The sequence below is a fragment of the Callithrix jacchus genome, chromosome 10, assembly GCF_049354715.1.
Source record: "Callithrix jacchus isolate 240 chromosome 10, calJac240_pri, whole genome shotgun sequence".
Classification (NCBI taxonomy): Eukaryota; Metazoa; Chordata; class Mammalia; order Primates; family Cebidae; genus Callithrix; species Callithrix jacchus.
The window spans coordinates 100280437-100303063 of NC_133511.1; the positions used below are offsets into that span (position 1 = coordinate 100280437).

At 38.4% G+C, this 22627-nt stretch overlaps 1 protein-coding gene across 2 annotated transcripts in view; it reads left to right on the forward strand.

Moving 5' to 3' along the window:
* Positions 1 to 22627, forward strand: part of PDHX (pyruvate dehydrogenase complex component X) — a 79645-nt gene that overhangs the window by 10942 nt on the left and 46076 nt on the right. For both annotated transcript variants that reach the window (XM_035262347.3, XM_078340826.1), the window contains exon 2: positions 8831 to 8911. In XM_035262347.3, the coding sequence (XP_035118238.2) occupies positions 8831 to 8911 (81 nt within the window). The remainder of the gene's footprint in view (positions 1 to 8830; positions 8912 to 22627) is intronic.

Here is a 22627-nt window from a genome sequence, read left to right on the forward strand (position 1 = left end):
TGTAAACAGTGCCTCAATGACCATAGATGTGCATGTGTCTTTATAATAGAACAATTTATAATCCTTTAGGTATATACTCAGTAATGGGATTGTTGGGTCAAATAAAATTTCTGTTTCTAGATCCTTGAGGAATCGCCACACTGTCTTCCACAATGGTTGAACTAATTTACACTCCGACCAACAGTGTAAAATTTTCCTATTTCTTCACATCCTCTCCAGCATCTGTTGTCTCCAGATTTTTAATGATTGCCATTCTAACTGGTGTGAGATGGTATCTTAATGTGGTTTTGATTTGCATTTCTCTAATGACCAGTGATGATGAGCATTTTTTCATATGTTTGTTGGCTACATATATGTCCTTTGAAAAGTGTCTTTCATGTCCTTTGCCCGCTTTTGAATGGGTTTGTTTGTTGGTTTGTTTTCTTGTAAATCTGTTTTAGTTCTTTGTAAGTTCTGGATATTAGCCCTTGGTCAGATGGGTAGATTGCAAAAATTTTTTCCCATTCTGTTGGTTGCTGGTTCATGCTAATGATTGTTTCTTTTGATGTGCAGAAACTGTTAAGTTTAATGAGATCCCATTTGTCTATTTTGGCTTTTGTTGCTGTGGCCTTAGGTGTTTTAATCATGAAGTCCTTGCCTACGCCTATGTCCTGAGTGGCTTTGCCTAGATTTTCTTCTAGGGTTTTTAATGGTGTTAGGTCTTATGTTTAAGTCTTTAATCCATCTGGAGTTAATTTTAGTGTAAGGTGTCAGGAAGGGGTCCAGTTTCTGCTTTCTGCACATGGCTAGCCAGTTTTCCCAACACTATTTATTAACCAGGGAGTCCTTTCCGCATTGTTTTGTGTTTTGTGGTTTTTTTTTTTTTTTTTTTTTTGAGACGGAGTTTCGCTCTTGTTACCCAGGCTGGAGTGCAATGGCGCGATCTTGGTTCACTGCAACCTCCGCCTCCTGGGTTCAGGCAATTCTCCCCTCCCGAGTAGCTGGGACTACAGGCATGCGCCACCATGCCCAGCTAATTTTTGTATTTTTAGTAGAGACAGTGTTTCACCTTGTTGACCAGGATGGTCTCGATCTCTTGACCTCGTGATCCACCTGCCTCGGCCTCCCAAAGTGCTGGGATTATAGGCGTGAGCCACCGCGCCTGGCCCACATTGTTTGTTTTCATCAGGTTTGTCAAAGATCAGATGGTTGGAGATGTGTGGCGTTGCTTCTGAGGCCTCTATTCTGTTCCATTGGTCTATATCTCTGTTTTGGTACCAGTACCATGCTGTTTTGATTACTGTTGTAGCCTTGTAGTATAGTTTGAAATCAGGTAGCATGATGCTTCCAGCTTTGTTCTTTTTGCTTAGGATCGTCTTGGCTGTGTGGGCTCTCTTTTGGGTCCATATAAAGTGTTTTTTCTGGTTCTGTGAAGGTCAATGGTAGCTTGATGGGGATAGCATTGAATCTATATATTACTTTGGGCAGTATGGCCATTTTCATGATATTGATTCTTCCTAACCATGAGCACGGACTGTTTTTCCATCTGTTTGTGTCCTCTCTTATTTCCTTGACCTGTGGTTTATAGTTCTCCTTGAAGAAGTCCTTTACATTCTTTGTTAGTCGTATTCCTGGGTATTTTATTCTCTTTGTAGCAGTTGTGAATGGTAGCTCAGGCATGATTTGGCTCTCTGTTTGTTATTGGTGTTATAGGAATGCTTGTGATTTCTGCACATTGATTTTGTATCCTGAGACTTTGCTGAAGTTGCTTATCAGCATAAAGAGATTTTGGGCTGAGACAATGGGGTCTTGTAAATGTATAATCATTTTGTCTGCAAATACAGACAATTTGACTTTTCTTTTCCTAATTGAATACTTTTTATTTCTTTTTCTTACCTGATTGTTCTGTCTAGAATTTCCAATCCTATATTGAATAGGAGTGGTGAGGGAGGGCATCTTTGTCTAGTTCCAGTTTTCAAAGGGGAATGCTTCCAGTTTTTGCCTGTTCAGTATGATATTGGCTGTGGGTTTGTTGGAAATAGTTTTTATTATTTTGAGATATGTTCCACTGATACCTAGTTTATTGATGGTTTTTAGCATAAAGGGCTGTTGAATTTTGTTGAAGGCCTTCTCTGCATCTATTATCATGTGGTTTTTGTCTTTGGTTCTATTTATGTTGTGAATTATGTTTATAGATTTGCGTATGTTGAACCAGCCTTGCATCTCCGGGATGAAGCCTACTTGATCGTAATGGATAAGCTTGTTGATGTGCTGTTGCATTCAGTTTGCCAGCGTTTTATTGAAGATTTTTGCATCAATGTTCATCATGGATATTGGCCTGAAGTTTTCTTTGTTAGTTGAGTCTCTGCCAGATTTTGGTATCAGGATGATGTTGGTCTCATAAAATGAACTAGGGGGGATTCCCTCTTTTTGTATTTTTTGGAAGAGTTTCAGAAGGAATGGTACCAGCTCCTCTTTGTACGTCTGGTACAATTTGGCTGTGAACCTGTCTGGACCTGGACTTTTTTTGGTTGGTAGGCTATTAATTGCTGCCTCAACTTCAGCCCTGGTTATTGGTCTACTCAAGGTTTCAACTTCGTCCTGGGTTAGTCTTGGGAGGGGGAAAGGGTCCAGGGAATTTATCCATTTCTTCCAGATTTACTGGTTTATGTGCATAGAAGTATTTGTAGTAATCTCTGATGGTAGTTTGTATTTCTGTGGAATTGGCGGTGATATCCCCTTTATCATTTTTTTTATTGCATCTATTTGATTTTTCTCTCTTTATTATTCTAGCTAGCAGTCTATTTTGTTGATCTTTTCAAAAAACTAGCTTTTTGATTTATTGATTTTTTTGAAGGGTTTTTTGTGTCTCTATCTCCTTCAGTTCTTCTCTGATCTTAGTTATTTCTTGTCTTCTGCTAACTTTTGAGTTTTTTTGATCTTGCTCCTCTAGCTCTTTCAATTTTGATGATATGGTGTCAATTTTTGTTCTTTCCTCACTTCTCATGTGGGCATTTATTGCTATAAATTTTTCTCTAGACATGGCTTTAAATGTGTCCCAGAGATTCTGGTACGTTGTGTCTTTGTTCTTGTTGGTTTCAAAGAACATCTTTATTTCTGCCTTCATTTCATTGTTTATCCAGTTAACATTCAGGAGCCAGTTGTTCAGTTTCCATGAAGTTGTGCAGTTCTGAGTTAGTTTCTTAATCCTGAGTGCTAATTTGATTGCACTGTGGTCTGAGAGACTGTTTCTTATGATTTCCATTCTTTTGCATTTGCTGAGGAGTAATTTACTTCCAATTATGTGGTAAATTTAGAGTAAGTGAGATGTGGTACTGAGAAGAATGTATATTCTGTGGATTTGGAGTGGAGGGTTCTGTAGATGTCTATTAGGTCTGCTTGGTCCAGATCTGGGTTCAAGTCCTAGATATCCTTGTTGATTTTCTGTCTCTTCGATATGTCTAATATTGACAGTGGAGTGTTAAGTCTCCCACAATTATTGTGTGGGAGTCTAAGACTCTTTGTAGGTCATTAAGAACTTGTTTTATGTGTCTGGGTGCTCCTGTATTGGGTATGTATAAATTTAGGATAGTTAGCTTTTGTTACATTGATCCTTTTACCATTGTATAATGCCCTTCGTTGTCTCTTTTGTTCTTTGTTGGTTTAAATCCATTTTTTCAGAGACTAGGATTGCAACCTCTGCTTTTTTTTTTTTTTTTTTTTTTTGCTCTCCATTTGCTTGGTAAATCTTCCTCCATCCCTTTATTTTTAGTCTGTGTGTGTCTTTGCATTGAGATGGGTCTCCTGAATACAGCACACCAATGGGTCTTGACTTTTTATCCAATTTGCCAGTCTCTGTCTTTTGATTGGGGCATTTAGGCTGTTTACATTTAATGTTAATATTGTTGTGTGAATTTGATCCTGCCATTTTGTTACTCGCTGGTTGTTTTCCCATTAGTTGATGCAGTTTCTTCATTGTGTCATTGGTCTTTACCATTTGGTATGTTTTTGCAGTGGCTGGTACTGGTCATTCCTTTCCATGTTTAGTGCTTCCTTCAGGAGCTCTTATAAAGCAGGTCTAGTGGCCACAGAATTTCTCAGCATTTACTTGTCTGTAAAGGATTTTATTTCTCCTTCACTTATGAAGCTTAGTTTGGCTGGATATGAGATTCTGGGTTGGAAGTTCTTTTCCTTAAGGATGTTGAATATTGGCCCCCACTCTCTTCTGGCTTATAGGGTATCTGCCAAGAGATCCGCTATGAGTTTGATGGGCTTCCCTTTGTGGGTGACCCAAACTTTCTCTCTAGCTGCCCTTAGCATTTTTTCCTTCATTTCAACCCTGGTGAATCTGACAATTATGGGCCTTGGGTTTGCTCTTCTTGAGGAGTATCCTTGGGGTATTCTCTGTTTTTCCTGGATTTGAATGTTGGCCTGCCTTGCTAGGGTGGGGAAGTTCTCCTGTATAATATCCTGAAGAGTGTTTTCCAGTTGGGATTCATTCTCCCCGTCACATTCAGGTACACCAATCAAGTGTGAATTAGGTCTTTTCACATAATCCCATATTTCTTGGAGGCTTTGGTAATTTCTTTCCCCTCTTTTTTCTCTAATCTTGCCTTCTTGTTTTATTTCATTGAGCTGATCTTCAGTATCTGATATCCTTTCTTCTGCTTGATCAATTCAGCTCTTGAAACTTGTGTATGCTTCACAAAGTTCTTGTGCTGTGTTTTTCAGCTCCATTAAGTCATTTATGTTCTTCTCTAAGTTGGTTATTCTAGTTAGCATTTCATCTAACCTTTTTTCGAGGTTTTTAGTTTTTTTGTGTTGAGTTAGATCATGTTCCTTTAGCTCAGAGAAGTTTGTTATTGCCCACCTTCTGAAGCCTGCTTCTGTCAATTCATCAAATTCATTCTCCATCCTGTTTTGTACCGTTGCTGGTGAGGAATTGTGATCCCTTGGAGAAGGAGAGGCATTCCGGTCTTTGATGATTTCATCCTTTTTGTGCTGGTTTCTTCCCATCTTTGTGGATTTATCTACCTTTGATCTTTAAAGTTGGTGATTTTGGATGGGGTCTCTGAGTGGACATTCTTTCTGTTGATCTGAATCTATTTCTTTCTGTTTTTTATTTTTCCTTCTAACAGTCAGGCCCTTCTGCTGTAGGACTGCTGGAGGTCCACTCTAGACCTTGCTTGCCTGGGAATCACCTGCGGGGGCTGCGGTGGTGCAGCGAGGATTGCTGCCTAGTCTTTCCTCTGGTAGCTTCGTCCCAGAAGGGTACCCGTCACATATCAGCCAGAGCGCTCCTGTAGGAGGCATTTTTTGGTTATTCAGTGATCAGGGAGCCTCTTGAGGAGGCAGTCTGTCCCTAATCTGCCTGCAGAGGCACTACTGGGCTGCCTCAGACTCAGCCTGGCTGCTGTGTAGGCTTCTTCTGGCCTTTGTTTACACAGATGAGATTAGACCCAGCTTCGCAATGGCAGATGCACCCCCCCGCCCCCCACCGAGCTGGATTGTCCCAGGTTGAGCTTGAACTGATGCGCTGGCTGCGAAACTCTCAAGTGAGAGGGCTTCAGTTTGCTGGTCTTTGTAGGGGTGGGACCTGCCGAGCCGTATTACCTGTCTCCCTGCTTTAGGCTGTCCCTCTTTCTAGGGGGAAGGTAGATCCGCCCCACAGGTGTGCTCTAGAGGCTAGTCAAACTTCTGCCTAGATCTGTGCGGACAACTCGCAGTGCGGGGCCAGCTGGAGCCGTTGCTCAGATCTGTGTTGGTAACTCGCAGCGCTTTTCAGCCCGGTGTCATTCGCCTGGACTGTGGGTTGCAAAGGCCATGGGAGAAGTGCAGTATCTGAACCGGAGTGCTTAGGGGGTAAAGTTTCCAATCCTCAGGCCAGTTGCACTTCCCGGGTGAGGCAGCTACCCTGCTTTGGTTCGCCCTCCTTGGGCTACACCCACTGTCCAACCAGTCCCATTGAAATGAACCTGGTACCTGGGTTGGAAATGCAGAGATCATTCTCCTTCTGCATCTCTCTCACTGGGAACTGTGCTCCAGAGCTGTTCCTATTCGGCAATCTTGGTGGAAGTCCCCAGCTTTATATGCACATTTTAATAGTTCTTGCAGTTAAGTGTAGGATTGTTATGATTTGGATTTGGAGATGCATCAGTAATGTTATAAGGTTCCCTCTGTGTGTGTCTGTGTGTGTGAGAGAGTGTGTGAGTGTGTGTGTTTTCCTTAAGTGCACTTCACTAAATTTAGTTCACTCAAGAATTTAGTTATCCAGTGCTTTATAGACAAACATTATGGTTGTACATAGTAGTTTGCATTATTTTTTACCTATTTAATATTTTAATGTGCCTGTTTTAATTTACAAGGACTTATTTTACTAAGCAAAAAATGCAAAAGATTTATAAAGCTCTCTTCTAGTTATAATTAGCATTTCAACTAGAGGTAGCTTGGGAATTAATTAAGTGAAACTGTTGCAGCTACAGTTATTGAGAGTTCTGTGGACTGCAGTTGGATGGCCTTTGTTCTCCAGCATCTTCCAAAATAACTGTTTCATGATTAGGAGTTAGGAAACTCGCTGTGGCTATTTTTCCTCCTGTTTTTCAGTGAACGGTGCTCTTAGAGATAACCTGTTCTCTTATGCATTTGAAATATTCATTGTCAGTCGTAAAAGTGGTTTTTTGTTTTGTTTTGCTTTTCTCAGGCAGAGCCTTGTTCTGTTGTCCAGGCTGGAGTGCAGTGATCTTGGCTCACTGCAACCTCCACCTCCTGGGTTCCAATAATTCTCATGCCTCAGCCTCCCAAGTAGCTGTGGTTACAGTCATGTGCCACCATGGCTGGCTAATTTTTACAATTTTAATAGAGTGGGGTTTCATCCTCTTGGCCAGGCTGGTCTCAAACTCCTGGCTTAAGTGATTTGCCTGCCTTGGCAAAAGTGTTTTTTTTTAATACGGGAATTCTGCATGTTCAAGGTGGGGAAAACAGCTATTAGGATATTTGATTAGACATATGAAGAGTGCTCACATGGATATGATATGTCTGGTTTGCTATATTTGGATTTCTGAGTGAATATAGGCTATCAACAACCAGTAATTAACTGATGATCCGTATTTGTAAGGAACATGAGATGTAAAGTTAGCACAACTTTGAGAGTTAAGCACGCAGATTAACATCCTGTAATCAGTCTGAATTGTGGTTTTCTCATTGATGAAATGGGCATGTTTGACTTGGACCTTGGTTTGGGCTGTGTCGTTGTTGGGGCATTGGGAGTGATAATTATACTTTTCCAGCCTTCTTAGAATTTGATGCCAGTTGAGAGAAAAAGTAAGACAGATAGATATCAAATGCTGTTGGTTACATCGGATTGGAGACTGTGACTTAGACGTGTAGCCTTCTACGGTTAGGCTTCTTAGTACAACATGACTTTAGACTTTGAATTTTCTGCTTGAGAGGGAGACTGCGTATGTACAAAGCAAACACACATGTCTGTGGGCCATGATGGCAAGAACACAGAGAGGTGGGCCTGTAGAGCTGCCTTTGAAAGAAAGGCAGGGCAATGTGTGCCTAGCACGTGGATGGAGGAGCTGAGGGGGAACTGCAGGTTGTCTATAATCGGGAAGTTCTTAAAATAAGGAAGAGACTGGGGCAGCTATGCATGCTTGCATTCTTTCTCCAGACCTTCAGAGAAGAGTGAAAGAAAAATGGGGAAGTATAGAAACTTTCTCCTAAATACTTCAAGAGGTGGACACACCTTTATTGTGAAGCTATAGGAAATCTCCATTTGAAAATGCAGTACAAGTTCTTCAGCTTCCCAGGAGAATTATTTATTCTCATTTTAACATTAGTGCTAAATTTACTTGCTTTTAACCCTCAAAGATCAGTGGAGACAAAAGAAGCTCTGTTCTTCCACATTCGAATTATGTTAGCTATGCTACAGTGTTTCGCTTGTTTGGGTCTGGAGAGTTGAATTATCTGAGGAGTGAATAGGGTCTATGGAAAACTACAGGGGATGTATTTGTTACCATGGTATTTTATTAGTAAATTGTAATCTAAAAGCTGTGTTGCTCTAGAATGTGATCCTGGATGGTGGATTGGGAAGTGTAGCTGGACAAATACATAATGTTTCCTTTTTCGATACCTAAGGAAAATGTAGTTATGTTTCACTGGAAGGTCATTCTGGTTTGAGGTCTACTTTTCTGGATCCCCAGTTGAATTGTGGGGTGCAACAAAATGTGAGGTTAATTTAACCACTTAAATTCTCCTGCCTCCTCATTCTTGACAAGGCAGACTTTTCCTTTCATATTTATTAGTAGGAACCTTTGAATCTTGAATAATATAATACTAGAGGAAAGTAAAAACAGTCAATTTCTTAAAGTCTGATCTTGTTGATTATTCTGTTGTAGATCATCAGAACTGTGTTTTTGTAGTTGTTCCTGTTTTTTTTTGTTGTTGTTGTTTTCTTATTTGCCTTTTTCTTTGGTGATTTTGCCTGTAAATTTTTTTTTTGCAGAGACAAAGGGAAAGGAAAAGGTGAAACCTAAATCAGTCCTAAATCAATTTTTCTTCTTCTTTTTTTTGACTTGTAAGCACCTGGCTTGAAAAGATGCATAGACCACTGGGGGAGTTATGAAAACAGTTTCATGTATTCGAAAAAACACTTTTATTGTTATAAAAAAATTGAATTTTATGTTTCCATACTATTTACTGGACACTTAGTTTATGAGTTGGGAATCTTTTAGACTTTGGAATACCTTCTTTTTCAAATGGAATTTGACGTTAATTTACTTGAACTTAATATTGATGCCTCATGAGGTACATTATTTATTGTGGCTAATTTTCCTTTTTTCAATTTCAGGTGATCCCATTAAGATACTAATGCCGTCACTGTCTCCCACAATGGAAGAAGGAAACATTGTGAAATGGCTGAAAAAGGAAGGTGAGGAAGTACCTTCCTAATGTCCTGTGTGCTTTGCTCTTTGGTTATTTTGTTTTTCCTTCTATTTGTCCTATTGCACAATATGTGATATAAATTGTGTTTCTTTGGTAGTTAATGTAAGTTTGGTTAAATAAAATTTTCCATGATAATGTAGCAAAGGTTTTCTGGATTCAGCCTGTATCCTTACACAAGCACAGAATGGTAAAAAAATATTTTAAGGCTTTTTCTCCAAGTGTAAGTCCTTATACCTATACTAGCTTTTAGTTTGAACGTCATAATTTTGACATTCTCCTTAATTTATAACTTTATCGTGATTGTGTGTGCCTGTGTGTTCCTGGAGGTAGACAAGTTCATTATAAATTTCATTGGAAAGAACAAATAAGTAGAGTATAAGGAAAACCCTCAAAAGCAGAGCAGCAAAGGAGGGTTATAGCCCTGCTAATTATTGAAACGTAGTAATAAGCATCTTTAATTAAAACTGTGGGATTGGTGCTTAAAAGACCAACCAGTGCAGCTGAGTAGAGAATAAAGAAATAGATGCAGTTGCACATGGAATTTAAGTGTATAATAAAGGAAGACAATGTTAGATTTATTCTTCATATTACGCGAAGGATAAATTACAAATGAATTATACACTTAGTCTATAAAAATAAAACTATATAAGTTTTGAATTCCTCTGAACCTGAAAGTGGAATAAATACCCTAACTGTAACTCAAATTCCAGATTATAATAAGGGAAGTAAAATTTGATTATAAAAGTACTAACTTTTATGTGGTTAAAACTAGATGTCAAGTAAAAAAAATGGCAAATTGAACAAGAGTATTTGCAATTTCTATCACAGAGGGTTAATATCCCCAAAAGATAGCTAAGACTGTCAGCTCAGCAAGAAAGTGGGCAAGATACATGATCAGATGGTTTACAGAAAAATAATTGCAAATGGCTTTTACTATATCCACAACTGTAAAAAGGAATGACGAACATTTCTTTATACTGCTATGGAGTGATCTTCAGTGAAGGTTGCAAGGTACAGACAAGTGAGTATAGTATATATTATTTATCAAAGAAAGAGGTGGCAGTGCTAATACTTAAGAAATTAAAAAGAAAGGATACAATAAAACTTTAAAAACGACAGTAGATGGTTATCTACAAAGTAATGGAGGGAACAGTGTAGGGGAGAAAGTGGAAGCTGGCCTTCTTTGAATATATCTCTTTGACTGAATATATCTTTTGTCTCTTTGACTTTGGGACCATATACATATTTTGCATAATTTTAAAACAAAAAGTGTAAAAAAGCTCTAAAGATTGAAACAATGAGACAGGTGATTCTAATTCATTTTTCTCTTTCTGTCTTTCTCTCTCTCAATTTGCTTAGATAACCGTAAAGAGGGGCATTATTTCAGATATCACATATTTGATTATATCCCCCTAATAGATTTTAACTGAAGGATAAAGCGTCTCCAAAAGCATAATCCTCAGCTGTTAGAGTCATTGTATTATGCTAGTTATGTCAGTATTGGTATTGTGAGACTTATGTGTATTCTATGAGATAAAGGAAATGAGTGGTTAAGATAATATCATTGGAAACTTGGATTTTTAGTGTAGTTTAAAGGAGAAGCAGGTAAGAGTTAAGGTTAGGAAATACTCTGTGATGGTAAATTTTCTAGCCCTTTCCCTTGGCAATGCCTGGAAACAAGAACCAATCCAGTAAGCTCCCCTAGAACCCAGACTGTAGTCTCTAAATATCAGTTCCCACTAAAGTAAATGAAGGCTTGTTGGAAAATAGCTACTTGCAAGTCTAGGGCAGGAAATGTGCAGATAAGCTTTTAATATCTTGTCCGTTCAGAAAGCAAGGAAGCTTTCAAAAACTCCTGAGCGCATCTTAAAGGACTCAGGAGCCAGAGGTAAGATAGTTGAGGTTATCTAAGGATAATATATTTAATGTATTGAAGTATCCAACCAAGTCTGATTGGACATATCACTTAATTCTATTCCTCAGTGGAACAGAATGTATTTCAATACGTTAAATATATTTGAACTCTAAGTATACAGTAATACTAAAGGGAAAAAATTAATAATAATTGATTAGCTTTAGAGGGTACTAAGAAATTAACTCATTTGAAAACGTAATCAGTGGAAAGACTCAAGGTTTTTTTCTCTACCTCTTCTGCTATATGAACCATAGCTCTGAGTAACCATGTAATTGATGAGAAGTTTCTCATTATTAGCATATCACAGTTGTTAAAAGGTAAAAGAATCATAGAATTTCACTGTATCACCATTTTGCAGTCTCTAATGAAATAGCATAGCCAGTGATCATTAATAGCTGCTAACATCACAAAAAGAGAGAGAACCAGATATTACATGCTTTCCACTGTGAAGTAGTCTTGTCAAAAAATAATATGCTCAAGCCTGGAGCTCTAACTATCATCTTCCAGGAAATACAGGGGAAGATATAACATGTTCAGTGACATGAGAAGCATATCAGGAAAAGCTAGACTGAGGAATTCTGCACGCCAGTTTCTTCAACGAATAACTTTCAGGGTGGCAGGGAGGAGCCTTGGGAAGGAGAGTGGGCGAACCTATAGCATACAAGAGATTTGAGACCAGTGCCAATGTAGGGACCTTATTTTAATTATGATTCAAGGAAACAAAACAGATGGGGACATTTGAAAACTGGCTGGATATTTAATGATATTAAGGAATTTTTATTTTTTGAGACATGGTCTCACTCTGTTGCCCGGGCTGGAGTGTAGTGGTACGATGTCTGCTCACTACAGTCTCAACCTCCTGGGCTCAGGTTGAGTCTCCCACCTAAACCTCTTGAGTAGCTGGGACCATAGGTGTGTGCCACCATACCTGTCTAGTTTTTTGTATTTTTTGTAGAGGCAGAGTCTCACTGTATTGCCCATGCTGGTCTTGAACTCCTGGCCTCAAGTGATCTCCTGCCTTGACCTCCCAAAGTGCTAGGATTACAGGCACAAGGCACCACACCCAACATAGGAATGATTAATTTTAAAGATTTACTAGTATTTTGATTATTTTTTAAAAATAATTTTACCTATAAGAGATATGAGATGAAATACTTATGTATAAAATGACAGTATCTGGGATTAGCTTCAGAATGACCCTGGTAAAGGTTGAGAAGGTAGGGAGGGGTATAACTAAAACGAGATCGGTCATGGATCAGTTGGCAGTTGTATAAGTGAGGTAAAAGATAGGTGTGACTTCATTACCTTTCCTCACCACTTTTGTCAGTTTGAAACGTAATATATAAATTTTTTAAGTATACTTTTAAAAAGTTGTACATAGTGCTTTTAGGATACAATTTGAGGTGAGAAACTATTCTTTGTTTAGCTCTTTGTAAGTACCAAATGAACTGGAATATTGATATTATTAAGAGACTATTTAATACAATACCATTTATAAAGCTGTATTACCATCACTATTTCTGGGAACCATTTTGCCAGATGTTAAGTACCTACTATGGTGCTTAGAAAATAAGACTAAATAAAGGAGGTGAGTATGTTGCAGTGCTCATACAGAAGGACAGAAGAACAGTTAATGTGAAGGAAGCTGAAGAAAGGGACTTTTTGTTTTTCTGGCAGCTACTTTGTTTTCCTAACTCCTTTTTCCTTTGCCATGTGTGGTGGTAGAGTCACCCTTCCAGGTACTGGCCACTGAATAGCCTCTTTTAGCATTCTATGTAGCTGTCTTTCTCTGTGCTTGACTCATTCTGTATCCAGTTAAACTATTGTGGAGGAAATAGGATGAATCCCTGTTAGGGATTGTTAGACAGACATACAGAGAATTTATAGGTGACGGGATGAGTTCCCCACAGCCATTATTATGCTTCACCTGGAGCAATGGAAAAATCAAGTGTTAAAAAGGGAAAGAAAGAAGGGAAGAGCAAGTGGAGAATGAATAACATGGCCTGGAGAGGACTTCCCTAATTCCAGAGACTAGCCCTAGCAAGGACTTCAGGGTATCCTAATGTGATTTAGTGGGCACAGATGTCACTTAAACAAATGCTGGTATTGATTGGTCCAGTCTAATGCTTGTAAAATAGCATCAAAAGAGTTTAGTCAGCAGGCAGAACACCAGAGTCTGGAAGGGCTGTGTTGTGATTCTAGGAGGTCTAGCCTTTCATATCATCACTTTTGCCACTAATGACAGGTGTGGGGATCAGGAAGAGGGCCGACAAGTATTTATTTGAGAACCCTAGCCAAATGAGCTTGGGAGTTTGGGACAAGGCCTCACTTCTTTCAGGGAGTCTGGGGTGTAAGGAAAGATAAGAAAAATTGCTGTGGGTTGAGCCATTGTGGAGGTTAGGAGGTATGGTGCAGTGAGGTTATCTAGATGAATATTACTGGTCCTTGATGGACCCAACTAAGTCTGATTGGACATATCACTTAATTCTGTTCCTCTGTGGGAAATATGTCTGAGTTTGTTAATGTTTGCGCTTCCCACTATGAGTAACATCGTAATTGGAATAGAAGTGCAGTGTTGTAAGTAGTCAATTAGTAAAGGTATCAGCAGAAGGGAGAGTAAGCCAAAAGCAGGGTACAGGACAAGGATCTAAGGAGACTGCAGATGAGGTTGTATTTGAACTGGTCCTTGTAGAATAAATGGGCTTTTTTAAAAAGTGAGAAAGAACATTCCAGGTAAAAAAACAACATGGGTAAAGTCTTGGAAGAAAGATGTCACTGAAACAGCAGGTAGGTCTGGCTGCATTGAGGGCATGGCTGTAAGATCACATAGATTATGGGAAGGATCTGAATGCCAGTCTGCAGTTTATCAGTCTGTGAGGGTCTTTATCCTAAAGCCAAAATATATCCACATTTATGGTTTCTTAATAGGAAGTCGTTTTTGTTGTTTTTTTTTTTTTATTTTTTTATTTGAGACAGTCTCACTCTCTCACCCATGCTGTAGTGCAGTGGTCCGATCTCACTCACTGCAACCTTTGCACCCTCCACCTTCCAAGTTCACATGATTCTCATGCCTCAGCCTCCCAAGTAGCTGGGACTATAAGCGAGCACTACCATCCTTGGCTAATTTTTGTATTTTTAGTAGAGATAGTGTTTCATCATGTTGGCCCAGGCTGGTCTCAAAATCCTGACTTCAAGTGATCTGCCCACCTTTGCCTCCCAAAGTGCTGGGATTATAAGTGTGAGCTGCCATGCCTGGCCAGGAAGTGGTTTCTACATGCTTTTCTAAGCCCCGTTAGTAGCATTGTGTTGAAAGGAACAGACCCTAAGAGTAGTCTGGTATGGAGATAATTATAGAATTCGAAGTAGCCTCCTGGCCGGGAGCAGTGACTCATACCTGTAATCCCAGCACTTTGGGAGGCCGAGGCAAGCAGATTGTTTGAGGTCAGGAGTTTGAGACCAGCCTGGCCAACATGGTGAAACCCCATCTCTGTTAAAAATACAAAAATTAGCTTTGGCGGGCATCTGTAATCCCAGCTGCTCGGGAGGCTGAGGGAGAAGTGCTTGAATCCAAGATGCAGAGGTTGCAGTGAACCAAGATCAGCTCAGGCTGCTGCACTCTAGCCTGGGAGACAGAGTGAGACTCTGTTTCAAAAAAAAAAAAAGAAAGTAGCCTCCTTTGCCTGCTCTCACGTGAAAAGCCAACAGTAAGGGCTCTTAATCAATGCAGCCATCTGAACAGATGGGGTAAAGCTTCTGCTTACTATCGGACATAATATTATAAGTAAATCTTTCAATGTTAAGTGGTGCTGGAATGCAGAGAAAGTAAATCACCAAGTGTCCCCACATTTGGAGTGGTGAATGAGAGTTTAGGCCATGAGCACTGCTAAGCCTGAGCTGGAAGGCTGGAGTTGCTGACTTTTTTTTTTTTTTTATTCCTAGTGGTGGTGGGTGGAAGGAGCCAGGAAAGGAATCAAGAATTAGCTTAAGATGTGGATGTGGTAAGATTTGAGATGCTTATTATACATTCAAGGGAAAGTGTTCAATAGACAATTCATTATAGGATTTGAAGTTCAGGAGTGAAGTTTGGCTTGGGGACAGAAATTTGAGAGTCAGCAGCATGTGGATGGAATTTAATGCCATGTGATAACAGGCAAATTGATTTGTTTGACTTTGAACCTATGTGGACTAAGAATGCCTGCTTCCCTAAAGAGTCCTACTGAGGCTCAAATTTATAGTACTTGCATTTTCTGGGAACCCACAGGTAGAAGTGAAGTTTGCCTGGACTGATTGTCCCAGTGGGTTACCTGGTAGATGCCATTATTCTGGAAGAATACAGCTTCTAATCCAAATCACACAGAATTTGCAGATAAAGTCTTATTTATCAAGTCACAATCCCACATTTAATTATGTATGTGGAAGAAGTCTTTTAGGAGTGAAAGTCAGTAGGCATAACAAATAACCTCAAGAACTTCAGTTAATTGGAATTACAAAAGTCCAGGCAGATTTGAAAAGGATAAATAGAACTTCTAGTAATGAAAAATGCTGTCCCTAAAATTAAAAACCCCAAAACCTCAAGAGTGGGCTGACGTGTAATTAGATAGGACTGAATGAAGAATTTGTAAATGGAAGGATAACTGGAGGAAATTAGGTTGCATGCAGCACATAGAGACGGCACTGGAAAATATGAAAGAGAAGTCGAGATGCGAAGGATAAAATGAAAATTATCCAAAAATTCAATAGGAATTTCAGAAGAAGGAGAAAAAGGAGGGAATGGGGAAGAGGTAATTTTCGTAGAAAAAAAAACGGCAGAGAATATTTTGGAATTTAAGGAAGATATGTGTAATGTAAATGAAAGAAACAGTACTCCACTGGAAAGCATTTTGAGCAATTGGCTCTGCATGGCTGCTGCCATCTTTTAAAATAATTATTGGTATCTAAGAAAGTTTTACCTTTATAAATAATGTAATCAATTGGAATATATTTTTAGGTTTCTTTTCTCTAATGAATTATAGAGCTTTGGCTATTTCCATATTCAACATGACGGGGGGTGTTGGTGTCATTAAATAATGATTCAGACACAGCACAGTCTTTCAGGGATTATTTTTAAAAGATCAACTTTCTTACATTTTGAGAATTTATAGGTAAGCAGATGAGGAGATTCTTGGCCACATTTATCTTTCAGACTTCCAGCTCGCTGGCAATCTAATAAGTTATCCACACCCATTAGAATATGGGTGGTAAGATAAAGAGCCAGGAGACATATGGTCTCATTATTCTGTTCTTTTTTCCTTTTGATTACAGTGTGCTATTTTCATGTGAGACAGGCCAGGGTCCCTCGAGCATGTTTCCGTGAATGTTGCTCTTAAAATTCTGTGTTCTGCCAACCGAAGGGAAATTTGTTTTTACCAAAACACAGTAAATAATTGAGAGCAATCTTAATCCTTGGTTCTTAGTAGTTCACTAGCTTCTTTTTTAAGCTCATCACCTTTGTGATTTGTGATCTTTTGAGTATAATTTGCTGTTATTCATTAACACTTATGTACTGTACACATGGCTGGTTCTTGTTTATGGTAACTTGGTTCCATCATTTTATATTAAAAACAAGTTTATATTCTAACATGATAGTTTTCATATTTTTTTCTTTCATTAGCTGTTTTTTGTTTATATGATTTTTAAGATCTTTTTAAATGTGTGGTCACCATAAAACAATGAGTTTAGACCTTTTTTTTTTTTTTTTTTTTTGAGACGGAGTTTGCTCTTGTTACCCAGGCTGGAGTGCAGTGGCGTGATCTCAGCTCACTGCAACCTCTGGCTCCTGGGTTCAGGCAATTCTCCTGCCTCAGCCTCCTGAGTAGCTGGGATTACAGGCACGCACCACCATGCCCAGCTAATTTTTTGTATCTTTAGTAGAGACGGGTTTCACCATGTTGACCAGGATGGTCTCAATCTCTTGACCTCGTGATCCACCCACCTCGGCCTCCCAAAGTACTGGGATTACAGGCTTGAGCCACCACGCCCGGCCCAAGTTTAGACCTTTATACATTAAGAAGATTGATATTTTTCATGAAAAATGATAGTGTTGCATCTAATTATGAATCTAGTTTACCTCTAAGCAAAGACTAGGTATTTGAGAACATTCAATGGACAGCAGTTCAGTCTTAGAAACCATTAAGTTGTGACCTGGGGTCAGGGACGACATGGTAAATTCCATCAGCTCTTTGAGTCTGTGAATCCCAATTATATAAGAACATGATCTTAAACATTTCCTGATGTGTTTAGTAATTCTCTGATTCCAAATCCCCTATCAATAGGCACTTCATTAAATTCTCCCATAACAGGTGAAACTTTAGCTATAAAATGAAAAAGCAAGAACCTCTGTGGCCCTAAAGTTGGTGATGGCTCCTACATAGCCAACCCAACGTGGGAAAAGGTGAATTCATTTATATAATGTGCTGTAATATAATACATTGGCTGATATGGTTTGGCTGTGTCTGCACCCAAATCTCATCTTGAATCGTAGTTCATGAGAGGGACCTGGTGGGAGGTAATTGAATCATGGGGGCAGGTTTATCCTGTGATGTTGCTGTGGTAGTGAATAAGTCTCATGAGATCTGACGGTTTTATAGAAGGGCAGTTCCCCTGCACACCATGTTTTGCCCACTGCCATGAAAGATGTGCCTTACTTCTCCTCTGCCTTCCATCGTGATTGTGAGGCCTCCCCGGCCATGTGGAACTGTGAGTCCATTAAACCCTTTTCCTTTGTAAATTACCCAGACTTGGGTTATGTCTTTATTAGCAGAGTGAGAAGAGACTAATAGATTGTTCTCTTTAAAAATCACAAAATAAACCATCTGGCTCTATGGTCAAAAAAAAAGAGAAACCATTAAGTTTTCTCAAAAATCTGAGACTAATTCATAGCTTCTTTTACTAATGGAATGTGTGGGTGTGTCTGTGTGTGTGTGTTGTGTGTGTGTGATGTTTTATACCAAGGAGACAAAGGTGCAATGAAAAGAACTCTGGCTCAGGAATCATGATTTTTCCTTTGGGATTCCTACTCTGCCGTGAACTACCTGGGAGTGAGTTGAACTAGATGACATTTAAGGTACATAATATCCTGGATTAATAATTCTATGATAACACCTTCATTTTCTTTATTTAAGTCACTGAAATATGCAGTAGTATAGCATATAAATTATTTCCATCTTTGTTGAATTAATGAGTCTAAGTTTTACAGTACGTTTTAGAATACTTCATTTCTGTTGGAAGATTGATGAAAACATTTCATCAAATTAATACAGAAAACACTATGAAAGTGCTAGGTAACACCGACAATTTCAAAATCTTTTGAAAGGCGAAATGAGCTATCATTCCGCAGTTTTATTACGAGTTTTTTATTTGGAGTGGGATGTGCTTCAGATATTTTCAGTTTAAACTGGACCTAATTTACTTTTACGTCAACCCAAATGCCCAAATCTGTTAACAAAAAGGAAAAAAAAATCTTAGTTTCCCTTTCATAAGAGAATATTTGAGGTTATGAAAAACCTTGGTTTTCCCTCAAAATATGTGGGACTTTTCTGATCTGTCATGAAGCACTATAGAGCAAAACCAGGCTGAGCTAATTCCATCAAGCACTTAGCCACACACATAGTGCCCTAGAACATAGGTAGTAAGCATGCTTAGGAGTGGTGCTTGCTGCTGCTGCTCTAGTATCCCTCAGATACTGTCATTCTTTGTGAGCACTCCTTATGTCGTGAGACAAGGGACTTTTCATATTTCAAATAGTTTTTGTGAAAGTCTTACAATATGTCTAATGTACTGTTACTGTATAAAATTCAGAAATAAAACTGTTTTGAAGAAAGCCTTATCCTATATCACTAGGTGCCACTAGGGAGTTATATGGGTCTCTGGGTTCTACTATCAAAGACCCTTTGGTTCTATTATTTCTGGGAATATGTATATGTTTGTGGTGCTGAAATGGAAAATTTTGAAAAGTGCATTTCACAAATAGCTTCCATTTTTGGGGTGTACATATGGTTTTAACAGCTTTATTGAGGTATAATTTACATCATAACATTTACCTATTTTAAGTATTCAATGATTTTTTGTAAATATATAGAATTGTGCAACCATACCACAATCCAGCTTCAGAACACATTTCTGTCACCCCAACAAAGATCCTGCTGCCTGATTGCAGTCATTCGTTTCTCCCATCTCTAGCCCTAGACAGTCTGGATCTGTTTTGTGCCTCTAAAGTTTTGCCTTTTGTCTACCTTTCATATAAATAGAATCATGTAATATTTGGTCTTTTGTGACTTGATTTTTTCAGATTTAGCATAAGATTTATCCATGTTGTAGCATTTACTAGTGTTCATTTCTTTTATTACTGAATTATATGTCATCATTATGCCTTTTTACATTTATTGCTCAATATTTGTATTGTCAGAATTTTAAAATTAGTGAATGGAATTATAGATAATAGGTTTATTTAATAGAAGTTTCTGTGGTGATGGAACTGTCGAATACAATAGCTACTAGACTTAATGCAAGAGGCCAGAGGGCTGTGTGGCCTGTTGCCCTTGTCTGACAGGCCCCTTCTCGAATTACTACTCATGCCTTCAGCCGGTAGGGCAGGACCTCAACTGGCCTAGCAACCAGGTTGCCTCACTTCTTGGGCCATGCAAATATTATTCTTTTGTGTGTGTGTGTGTGTGAAGTGAAAAGGGATGACAAACACTGACTAGGGGTCCCTCCTATGTTCCCATTCTGCTGTAGGTACTAATTGGATGGGATTGGCATTGCCTGCTTGTTGTACTCTTCTTCAATCAGATTAGGAACTTCTTGAAGCAGGTCTGTCTTATTTTATTACTATTTTTACCACAGTGTCACACACAGTGTCGTTCACATGGGCAGCTAGTAAATATTTGTGGAGTAAACAGTTGAATTATTTTTGTCTCTGATTATTGTTGTCATTGCGGTTCAACATAGCACTAAGAAGAAGAATTTTTAATGTTCATGTTGATCTGATAACTTGGTCTTACAGATAAAAACTAGCTCTCTTCCACTCCTACCACCATGCACACCTTTTACATAAAGACTGTTATTCTTAATTTTTGGCAAAACAAAATTATTTTGTGAAAGCCTCAGGACTTATTCCATTAATAAAATAAGCACCACCATTAATTGTGTTTGACCAAGGCTATACTTAGTATCTAGAATTTAAAAAAAGAAAGGGAAGCTTCTGTATACTTCAGTCCTCAGCTCTGGCAGTTGCCCATCGGACAAAGGAACAGGACAATGATGCTGGTGTCGGTGCTGGGGAGTGGCCCCCGGGCGGGCCTCTGCCCCTTTTGGGGCCCGCACTCTCGTTCTGTGCCCGCTCTACTTCCGCCACTGACATGGACCACAAGAAGATGGTACAGGAACACCCCAGGGCTGCCATATCTTTCTTCAGTCAGCTATGCACCTGACAGCTGAGAAGCCATCTGTCACCTCACGCTGACCAGGAACCTCTATTCTAGCTGCTCAGTCTTTTCTACTCTTCTCCACTTTAAACTCTTTGTGAACAGAACCTTCTCTTTTTGTTGTTTTCATACCTAGTGCTTAGTACAGTGCCTTATACGTTAATGTTTGTTGAATGATCTGGTAGAAATGACAGAATATGGAATAAATGTGTCCTTATTCTAAGTGGTTGTATAGCTAACATTTTATTTTTAACTGGAGATGTTGTAAAGCGTTACCTAAAGATGTATGTGAAGTGTTAACACTTCCAACTCATGACTTTAAAAATATACATATCTATACATTTAAAATTTTCCTGAGAGTAAGAGAGATTAGGTAACTTGGTCAAGATGACTGCTGTCAGAGCCTGCAGTCAAACTCATGTCTGCATTAGGAGAGGTTCCTTGTAACTACTTTGCCAAGGAGTCTAAGTTATAGCACTAAATTATTTATCACTGCTGAAATCAGTAGATTGGAATATTCATGGCTTATTATTTGGTCTCAGAGTTTTCTTTTGGCATTTACATGATGTTTGATTATTGAAAAAGAGAACTTTGTTTCCTTGATTAATTGAGGGTAGTGCTTCCATATGTAGTATTGCTATGTTTTTAAAACTTTCCTGTGGTTTATTGGTAAAGTTCACACAATACATAGATTTTTCTATATTTCTTTCCCCCACCTCCCTCTCTTTTGTCCTCTTCTTTTTTTCTCTCTCTCGTCCTGCTTTTCTCCTCTCCCCTCTCCCTTGTCATTCTCATATATCTAACATGTATATCTGTGTTACGTGAATAGATATAGGTATAGTTTTTTTTAAGGCCATCTTTTTAAGTATTAGAAGCATGCTACAAATCAAATGTTAGAACCAAAAGAAATGTAGAGTACGGTTTGATGTATACCTCATAAGGAAATAAGGATTTGTGAAATTATTTTTTTTAAAGCATTTTAATCTAAAATTCATTGTGTATGGTGCACTGGCCTGAAGTCTGAGGAATGGAGATGGGAATATAAAACACTTAAGTGTCCTGTCCCTATTGTGAAGAAGCACTTAGTTTAGTAAATAGAGAAAAATCACAATTTTAAAAACTAATTAGCAGTAATGTAATATTTTATAAGCAATTTGTGATTTTTAAATTAATTAGACCTATAGGAATCTGGAATATGAACAAAATTATGTAGGTCATTACTCAGAGAAACTTACATGGCTGAAGTCAAATCTATAGTTCTTAAAATGTGGTTGGAATTTGAATACTGATGAACACAGATGATACAGCATCATTTTAATTTGTCTATGGCTAGAATCTATTTTCTAGACATCTAAAAGGTATTTAATTGCTCGGTTGACTAGTTCTATAGTTTTTTCCATGATTATAGCAGAAACCTATGAGGGTGTAGTTTTTTCCCTTTTGAAATACAATCTGTTTTAACCACTAAAACATCTGCCATTTAAAGAAGTATGTAAGATTATATAATCTGACACTGTAGCTTTCTCTATGACATACAAAGGTCATTTTTGGTCTTTTTCTGCATATATTACCATCTTAATCTTCCTCACTTCTGTACTGTTTGCGAGTTCCTCTGAAGTTTCCTGTTCTCTATGCCTCCAGGGCTATAAATATATCACCTTCTACGTGGATCACTGGCCATTTACAGATTGTCTCCTCCTAACCTCTTCAGGCTCAGATTAGTTGGTTATTTTATTCTAGGAAGCCTTTTCTCACCTTCCAAAAACTGAATTAGATGCGCCTCCTGAACATTCCCAAAGCATCCTGACTTCACCTTATCCTGCTGTATTTTCCAGTTTACTCGTCACTGGATACTAAGCAAACTTCTTGAGGTCAGGAATCTTAAATCTTTGTTGTTATTGCTATCCATTGCTGTATCCTCAGTGCCCCAATATATTTTTAATAAATATTTGTTGACTAGGGATATCTCTTTGGGGTTAGACGAGGGACCTTTTAGGTGGCAAATAAATATATAACATATATTAGTGTCTCTGAATTATTTTCCCTGAAGATATAACTATCAATTTGAACATCTTGGTACACAATGAAGTACTTTCTATACTGTGAATGTTCAGAGCATATTTGTTAATTTAGTGTTTTAGATTTTCTTTCATATTCTTTTATGATGCTTTCCTGTTCATACTGCTATTCTAGCTATTTTGGGTGTGTGAAGAGGTGTATTTATATGTTACATCTTTTTTATCCCCTTATTTTTTATTCTCTTTTTATGTTAGGGCTATCTCTTGTAAGCTACATTTACCTAGATTTTATTTTTGTATCCATTTGA